The sequence below is a fragment of the Triticum dicoccoides genome, chromosome 6A (assembly GCF_002162155.2).
Source record: "Triticum dicoccoides isolate Atlit2015 ecotype Zavitan chromosome 6A, WEW_v2.0, whole genome shotgun sequence".
NCBI lineage: Eukaryota > Viridiplantae > Streptophyta > Magnoliopsida > Poales > Poaceae > Triticum > Triticum dicoccoides.
In genome coordinates this window covers 36,804,356-36,814,108 of record NC_041390.1, presented here as the reverse complement: position 1 = coordinate 36,814,108, position 9,753 = coordinate 36,804,356, and the positions used below count along the sequence as shown (strand labels likewise).

Genomic DNA, 9,753 nt, shown 5'->3' with positions numbered 1-9,753 from the left:
GTTCTAACCAATATCAGCGATCAATAAACCAGAGATAAAAGAGATTAGGCTCCAACCCGAAGCAAACGACACAAAGATTTCCCATAAAAGACAAACATAAATGAGAAGGAGTCGACTGGGTTTTCAGATAAATCCATAGCTGTAATTCGGAAAAATAACTCAGCTTGATACAATAATATTAACAAAACACACCTACTGTCAGATTTGCTGGTTTTTCCTAAAAGCAGATACTCATCAATATTGTAAAAAATGAAAAAAAAACTCATAGTATTAGCTGGTCAAAACAGAGAAATTTCCCGGAGCTATTCTGAAGCTTGTTCCACACCATGCAAATTATTTTTAAGTGATCCTTTTTAAATTATCTTTAAATAAATTTAGCACGAAATGATGAAGATGAACTCTGGTTATTACTTTTTCCTTCTACATATGGAATTTGCCACAGGGAGAACAGTCCTATAAAAGATAATGGAAATTTATCTTACTTTTCAAACCAAGTGTTTATTATGGATTTAAGATTGTTAGCAATATCAGCAGGGACAACAATACAGAATGAAGGAAATATAACTAGGCTTAAGCATCCAAAGCGTCCAAGCCAGTTTTTCATGTAGTCAACTTCTAAGTTTTGTGTATCTCCTATTGGGTAAAAACGGCACTGCAGGTAGCACTAACACTAACATTGGACAATTCCTGCATATATTAATGAGCAGACAATGATGGAATTTATTTCAATTATTCTACAAAGTTCTTTAAGAGAGACCTGAGGGATTGGAGTATCACCAAAGAGCTAGCTATGGACAGGGGTGCGTGGAAGCTTGCTATCCATGTGCCAGAGCCATGAGTTGGTTGCGAGATCTTATGGGTTTCACCTCTAGCCTACCCCAACTTGTTTGGGACTAAAGGCTTTGTTGTTGTTGTTGTTGTTGTTGTATTCTACAAAGTTCTTTGCAATTCTTGTATTTAGAACAGCACACCACAGAACATCATCACTATACATTAAAGAGATCATCAAGCAGCAAAAGAAAAAACTAACTAAATTGTTCGCTTAACAAGAAATGATGTGAACATAATTGCAGCAGCCAATGATCAAAAATTAACTTGGTTTTGTTGTATCTGCAATGTAAGGCATGCTATTACCTGCACTGTAGACACTTTCAAATGGATGATAGTAAGAAAAGAACATGGTTTTATAAAGATTCTTGAACTCCAATGACTCAAGCTGGATCATCATGACGCCGATAAATGTCCACAGAAACATCACATTATTCTGCTCAGCAAACCCTAGTATCTCAAGGCGCCCTTTCTCCTTTGATTTCAGAGAAAGTAGCTTGTCCAGTTCAATAGTTCTTCCAAGCTCCCATGAAGCAACGCCATCAGAATCAGTGTTCCTCTTCCATAACTTGGCAGTGCAGTCTGATTCCGAAACAAGAAGGAAACCCAGCCCACCACCCTCGGCCTGCATAACCCTGAAGCAGTTGCCTCCGCTATACATATCCACTGGCACCTGTATCACAGCTAGACTCTGCTTCTCCAAATCAAACTCGAGAATTCCAACCATATTCCCAACAAGCTTCCAGTAAAGGGAACCTCCAGCCAGCACAGCGTCATCTCTATAAACCATGGTAGGGACACGGAATGAACTATCAGAAGGCTGGTATGGAATCGGTGTTGAGATCAGATTTCCCCATAAGCCAGTCTTTGACGAGTAAACACAAGCAAGCGCCCGTATATGATGTTCGTCGTCGCCATCTGCGACTACCAAGACCACCTGGAAGTGTCGGGCGTCTTCGGCAGCACGAAGAACCGCCCCATTGATCAGGCCGATCAGGGTTTTCTTGTCATCGAACGCTGCAGGAATGGCAATGCGGTGCTGGTCGCCGGTGACGGGGTCCCACACCAGGACCTGGAGACGCTCACGGAGGAAGAGGAGCATGAGGCCATCGCGGCATCCAAGGGAGCTGGAGCAGCTGCCGAAGTCGGGGCACTGGAAGGAGAAGCGCTCGCAGGGAACACGATTGGGGGCCTCCAGAGTGGGCAGGAAGGAGAGGCGATCAAATCTGTCGAAGAAGCCGAGAAGGGGAGGTTTGCGACGGTGGCGGAGGCGGAATCGGCGGAAGAAGCCGGCGTCGGAGACGAGGCAGCGCCAGCGCTTGCAGACGAGGGACGCGCGCGGGAGGGAGGAGGGCTCCGGGGGAAGGCGGAGCAGGATCTCGCAGAGGAGGTCGTCGTCGTCCAGCGGCGCGGACGCCGGCGAGCGGGCGTGGCGGCGGCGGCGGCTACTCATCTCGCCCTAGGTCGCTCGCGTGGGGAAGCAGTGGACTCGGACTAGCAGGAGACACTGGTCCGTGGTGGGATGTGAAGTGGAGTGAGAGCCAGTGACTATTTCACTTTGCCTTCACTGTTCGAGAGCCCATGGCCCATAGTAGCTACACAAACATTAAAGCCCATGATTTTTTCATATTTTTTATTTTTGTGAGTGACATTTTTTAAGTCATCGTAGATTTCTTTCCATTTCACCTCGTTATACAACGGTTTATTCCATGTAAGAAAAAACACCACCTGAAAGTTTGATCCCACATGAAAGAAAAATGTGGCTGCTAGCAAGGGCTCATATCACAAAATATTGAAAATTACTACATGAATTCTTTTTAGTCCTAGAAAAAAGTCTATCTCACTCATTTTAACTGTAAATTAAGTGATACTTGTTTCAAAAATATATGTTTGACATATACTATCAATGAATAAATTGTTTTAATTTTTTACCATGAATTGAATTTAAATTTATCTGAATTTAGTTTTAGAATCAAAGTTGTTTGAAAAATAAATCATTTCCAAAAAAAATATTATATTTATCGGAATTTGTAGGAACAAATATCATTGTACTCTGCCAGCCCCCTAAATTGGTACCCAATAAAATATCCCCAACACCCGTTGTGGAGGGCTGTTTTGCTCACACGCCGCACCTTCGATGTGGTTTTAGACCCACAAATGGCAACCATTCTCATGTTGCAAAGCGTTTTTTTTGGAAGGTTTCACGTGAGTTGGAAGGTTTCACGTGAGTTAGAGACGAACAATGAGAAAAGTAATTAATCATATGATATACCTCTTAAACAGTTCTTTAACACATTTGCTTACATACATACTATTTTTGTGAAAAGCCCGATTTTTTGAAAAAAATCAAATCCATACTATTTTGGTGTAAAAAAACTGAAAAATAAATAAACAAGTATACAAGGATGTGGTGCGTGCGTGTGTGTGTGTGTGCGCGCGCGCGCGTTTGTGTGTGTGTGCGCGCATGTGTGCGTGTGTGTGTGTGTGTAAATTTTCAGAATGAAATACCTTAAGATGCAATCTGTGCAAAAAGAACAAATTCATGGATTTTTGGGATGAATAGTATCATGGGTTGAAAAGTCACAGGTTTTTCTTTTCTGCATAGCCTTATTTCAACATATTTCGTCCTGAAAATTTACGCACATGTGTTATGCATCCATGTATGTTTGTTTTTTAGTTTTTTTTGAAATGTAAAAATATGAATTTTGAATTTTTCAAAAACCGACCTACATGGAGGCCGAGCTCCAAAAGCAATTTTTGATATATTCACCCCTATAAAAGCATGCAGGACTTAAAGCCTAGTGGTTGGTTTCACCACAAGGAACCTAAACCATCTAAGCTAAGCTCAAGTCACTATACCTATTTAAATAGTTCTCACATCATCTCTGCTCCATAGGTAGGTAGAACCACTGTGAATATACGCCATGTTAGCACAAATATAGCTATATGGGTTATCTTATTCTTATGTATGGTTTTGTTCATGTGTATCATCATCACTCATAAATACCCGCCTTGGTGAGAAACACCGATACTGCAGAAGACTTCAAGCTCCAAAGGGTATGACTGGCATGTGGGATGGTGCTGGAAATCGTCGACCTCTCGAGACCAGAAAGGCACGGTTTCACTTCCATCAGCTATGCCCTCTCTCCAGCCCCGAAAGGGTCAGATTCGAAGGACAAAGAGTGCAACCCAGTGGCAATGCCCCATAGATAGGGGATATGCTTTGTTTGTATGTTTGCCCGGAGTCTCGCAAGCTTGTCTATTCTACATGTCGGGTGGTACAGGCCAAGTTAAATTTGCCCAATTTTCTACGAATTAACCAAGCTTTCTCCATCTCTTATGACTGAGATATGATGATAGTTCTCCCGCCGTCACTGAGATTTGTCCCGGATACTATGATCTGTGCGTGTGCTGTGTCACAGCTGCTGTAGAAATTTCTTACCACTGAATTTTCAGGAGCTCTTTCTTTTAACAAAAAATATATATGTGGGAGCTTAGGATGTTGAGCATGTGTGTCTTGCTTCATTGCACTACGTATGTAAAAGTTTGTGTATCTTAAAGCAAAGGCCGCCATCGTTGTATAGAAGCAAATTAATTGTAATATTTATTCTGCATTGATTTAGAAAACCATTTCCTATTCACAACAGCCAGATTATTCACCGTCTTTGACAGGAAGTAAGTTGAGACATATACTTCTTAAAAGCCCATCATAAACGAATCCAAGCCTTCCCAGCATATATACTATCATGTCAAGGAGAGCAACAAAGCGTTGCCCCTCGCCCTGATCAAATGGACACTTGTATCTATGCAGTACTACCAAATAGCACCAGGTAACTAAGCTTCTAAAATAATCAGATAGACATTCAACAAAATACACGCAAAATCGGCTAGAAACTTCCCTGCCTGATACAACAGCACACATGCATGCACAGTAAAATGCAAGGAAGAGGTGAGCTCGCCAGAACATGCTTGCTTGAGAAATGAAGCAAAAACCAAATTAAATGAAACGCAAGGAAACTACTTATTGAACGAACCAAGTCAACCATCATTCATGCCAGTCGACGAATGTCCACAAGAATTAGATAGTCAGCAAATTAAGCTACTAATTCCTACAAGTCCATTTCACAGCTGACCAGTGCATATGCTGCATTGAGAGGGTAAATGCCAGTCTCCACGTCAAGCATACAGAATGGAAGAACCTACATACACCCAACAAGCCATTTCTGCATTTGAGTCACCGGAATGTAACTCCAAACCTGCCGAGCAAGCAGTATCATCAGTCAAACCATTATGTACTATTTATTCAGGAAAATCCGTTGTTGTCATTCTCATGACCTTTGTATGACTCAACAAAAAAACATTAGCTTCACCATGTGGAAGTTTTGTAAAAGGTTCCAAACTTGAATCATCTCGGCATTATTAGAAAAAGAAAAAACATTACAAACAGAAAACAACAGGTAATTTGTAGTGTATTACCATGCCTTCAGCATCTATTCTTTTTGAAGTTTTTTGCTACATTTACCTGATTGAAGCTAGAAAAACAGCGGTCATATGAGGGGCTCATGGTGGTCTCGTAGAGTAGGAAAGAAGAGACATCGGGTTTCTACCTCATAGGCCTACTTTTTAAAAACGTACGAGTTGGCTAGTCAGCAACGAATCAAATTCCAACAAAATCCATATTATACAAGCTTCAAGCAAGGGCCGTTATCATCTTATTTATTACTTGAACTTCCTTAGATCCAAAATGACTGCCACTTTTCACAGCATAAAGCAATAATTTCACTATTACTGTAAAGATAATATGCTAACAGAAGTACTACATTAGCGATGAAAGCAGTTTATATGGCTACATTTGGCCTGAGTAGAAGCTAAAAGAACAGTGGGCCTATGAAAGGCTCATGGGATGGAGTAGGATAGAAGATCTTGTTTCTATCTCACAGGCATAATTTTACAAATGTACGAGCTAGCTAGTCACTAATGAATGGAATTTCATCAAAATTCATGTTGTACAAGCTTCAAGCAAGGGATTATGCATCATCTTATTAACTGAAACTTCATTTGAACCATAATCACTGCCATCTTTTTACTCTTAAGTCTTGACATCAAGCAATAATTTCACCACTAGTCTAAAGTATTAACACATGTCATTTTGAACTGTGTTTGATACAAAGTATTAACACTCCATGGTAGCCAAAATTGAAGAACTTGACTCCACACAAAGCATAGCTGCCTATATTTTGGACCAACCAAATTACATTAGTGGCTGATGGCCAATTACATACAAGTTTGAAGGGCAATGAGTGACCTTTTCTAAGAAAATGCTTGAGCAAACAGCCTAAAACAAGTAAAAAAGACTAAATAACTGCAAGCAAACGATGAACGGCAGTATACGATTTAACAAAGGCAATATCAAGTATTGTGGCAATCATTAATTCAATGGGTATCACAATGATCCAAAACAAGCAGCAACATGAAATGGGATACCAATAAAGGAACTTTGAAAACAGATGCTCGGGTATTGTTAGCTATCAATTACTTATTCACTTGTGTAGACGGGACAACATGCAAATCACACTAGGACTTGATTGGCCCATAACCACAGTGGGTAAAAAGTAAAAGGCAATGCTGCGAAGAGTAAAACAGAAACACAAATATATCACTAAAGCAAAGTAAAGGTTAGTGCTTCATTTCCTACTACTTAGCATGACAACATTCTCAACTCTAAGCAGGCACGAACATATGCACAAATAGGGAAAGAGGAAGAGTCATAAGTCATCAGCCACTCACTGGAGGGGCTAGAGGGAGAAGAGCCACTACCAGAAGGAACTTGGAGAGTGCTAAGGAGGAGAACAACTGAAAGCAAGGAAGCTGGATGGAAGGGAGGGCAAACAAGGAGCATATCCAGTAGAAATGAGATAGAACATCAGTAGGAGATAAGCTTACCTGCTCAACCAGTAGATCAAATAGGATATCCAACCGGACAATCATCTTATGCATCGACCAAAAGCTCAGCCACATGTTCCTAAAAGCATAAGAAGTCAAACAATGTATCATATGGGCAGAGTACACGGCTGCCGCAATAAGGATAAGGTGAAGGAACTGAAGGCTTGATCCTCAAGTCAGCCCCTGATTTCCACATAAAATATATTATCCATATCAAATACTCCCTCTGTAACTAAATATACGACGTTTTTGCAGTTCAGATTTAGTTACAGAGGTAATACCTTAGTTATTTTACAAAGTTAGTTAGTGCATGCCCTATCCAGATGAAACATCTGAAGCTTTCTTATTTACTAACTTGCTATACAAAGAGAGTCCTATATTGTAACCAGTATTAGCTATCAATAAACCCGAAGCGGGATGTTTGGCTCGCTCACGACATTCGGATGAAAGACATAGAAACGAGATGCATCAACTAGGTATTTAGGTAAATCCATTGGTGTAATTCAAGAAAGCAACTCGGATTTGATACAATAACGAAACAGATAAATATAATACACCTATTGCCAAATTTAGTGAATATTCCCAAAACAGTGCATACTCATTGATATCATGCAAATGAATAACATGCACAATCATACAATTAGCTGGTAAAAAATGGAGGCTTTATATAGAGCTAATCTGAAGCTCCTTCCACACCATATTGCAAAACTCCATACTAACAAATCCTGGCAACATAAGTAATCCTGGTTTAAATTATCTTTAAATAAATTTAGCATTAAAAGATGAAAATGAACACTGGTTATAAATGTTTCCTGGTGCAATGAACTTGCCACACGTAGGACAGTTCTAGAAGTGATAAATGGGCAGTTACTCGCAAATTTCAAATGAAGTGGTTATTATGCATTTAAGACTATTAGAAATATCAGCGGAGATAACGATACAGAATGAAGGAAATATTACAGGCTTAATCTTCCAAAGGATTCAAGTCAGTTTTTCATGTAGTGAACTTCCAACTGTTGTGGATCTCATCTTGAGAAAAAATGGCGAAGTTTACTAACTTCCAACCCTTTACTAAGTTTACTAAGTTGAAGTACTAAGGAGGAAGCAAACCAATTGCAGCCCACTGCTTGGCTACATAACAGAAACAGATTAAAAACCACAGGATTATTTTTTCAAGAACACAATCATTACACAGAGCATCATCGCTATACATTGAAGAAACCATAAAGCAGCAAAGGAAACAAATGATATGACACTACCTAAATATTTTTAGCTTAACAATAAATAATGTGAGCAATATTTCATCAGCAACCTAACAAAAAAACAGACTTTTTTTTAGGAAGTAAGCCAGACTATTACCTCCACCGTAGACACTTTCGAATGGATGATAGTAAGACAAAGTCATGGTTTCAAAAAGCTTCTTGAACTTCAATGACTCAAGCTTGACCATTAAGACGCCGTTAACTGTCCAAAAAAACACCACATTATTCTGCTCAGCGAACCCGAGCATCACATAGGGCCATCCCACAGAAAGTAGCTTGTCCAGTTCAATAGTTCTTGCAAGCCCCCATGAAGCAACACCATCGCAATCGATCTTCCTGTTCCATAACTGGGCATTGCCGTCTGAGTACGGCACAAAGAGGAAACCCAGCCCACCACCCTCGGCCCTCATAACCGTGAAGGAGTTACCCTCGCCAAGCATATCCACTGGCACCCGTATCACAGCTAGGCTCTGCCTCTCCAAATCAAACTCGAGGATACCAATCAAGTTCCCAGCAAGCTTCCAGTACAGGGAATTCCCAACCAGCACAGCGTCCCTCGAATAAACCATGGTGCGAAGATTGCACCCAGATTCCTGGTATGGGAGCGGTGTAGAGATAAGATTTCCCCACAAGCCGGTCTTTGACGAGTAAACACAGGCGAGCGCTCGTGTATGGTGTACGTCGTAGCCGTCTGCCACTGCCAGAACCACCTAGAAGTGCTGGGCGTCGCCGTCAGCGCGAAGCACCGCCCCGTTGATTAGGTTCTTCTCGAACTCCCGGGGAACGGCAATGTGGTGCTGGTCGCCGGTGACGGGGTCCCACACCAGGACCTGGAAACGGCTCGGAAGGTAGACGAGCACGAGACCATGGCGACATCCAAGGGTCGTGGAGTCGTCGTGATCCTTGTCGCACAGCAAGGAGAAGCGCTCGGGAGGGACGCGATTGGGGGTATCCAGAGTAGGTAGGAAGGGCCGACCTTCGTATTTGTCGAAGAAACCGAGGAGCGGAGGGTTGTGGCGGTGGCGGAGGCGGAATCAGCGGAAGAAGCCGGGGTCGGAGACGAGGCAGCGCCAGCGCTTGCAGACGAGGGATGTGCGCGGGAGGGAGGAGGGCTGCGGCGGGAGGCGGAGCAGGATCTCGGAGAGCAGGTCGTCGTCGTCCAGCGGCGCGGTCGCCGCCGAGCGGGCGTGGTGGCTGCGGCGGCTGCTCATCTCGCCCTAGAGCTCGCTCGCGGGTGGGGACTGGGGTGGGGAGTTTTTTTTTTAGACAAACTCCGAAGCTTTTTATTCCGATGTCACGATGTTTACAGGGACGAAAGAGAGACCGTCCGGCTGTCCCAATCAAACATGTCGGCCAGCCGGAAGGGATAAAGCATGCTTCGCGAGCTTGTGAGCCTTGGTATTCGAGCTCCTAAATTCGTGAGAAATATTACAGACTTGGAAAGAAAGTATATGCTCTAATATTTCATGTATGATCGCACTATACTCTGTCGGGTTCTTCTCCTGGATATCTTGTACCACCACCTTCGCATCCAAGGCCACCTGGATGTTTGCCACGTTCAAATCATCAGCTAGGGCTAGAGCCTCCCTGATCGCCATGCACTCGAGAGTCGCCGGTTCAGCTATACCTCTGAAGACCACTGCCGAGGCTCCCAAGAAATTACCGTCTGAATTTCTAGAAATCGCTGCTACAGCTCCATGTCCTCTTCCTCTCCCCACTG

General features: G+C 42.4%; 1 protein-coding gene and 1 pseudogene across 1 annotated transcript; both read right to left on the bottom strand.

The window, feature by feature from the left end:
• Positions 1–1,090: 1,090 nt before the first annotated feature.
• On the bottom strand, positions 1,091–2,281 carry LOC119315586. The gene has a single exon (XM_037590147.1). It carries the CDS (start codon positions 2,279–2,281, stop codon positions 1,091–1,093), a length of 1,191 nt encoding a protein of 396 aa, XP_037446044.1.
• A 5,583-nt stretch (positions 2,282–7,864) lies between these two features.
• On the bottom strand, positions 7,865–9,244 carry LOC119315585 (annotated as a pseudogene).
• Positions 9,245–9,753: the final 509 nt, after the last annotated feature.

What these genes read in the sequence shown, in the direction of transcription:
- LOC119315586 (XM_037590147.1), bottom strand. Translation starts at nt 2,281, where the DNA reads ATGAGTAGCCGCCGCCGCCGCCACGCCCGCTCGCCGGCGTCCGCGCCG.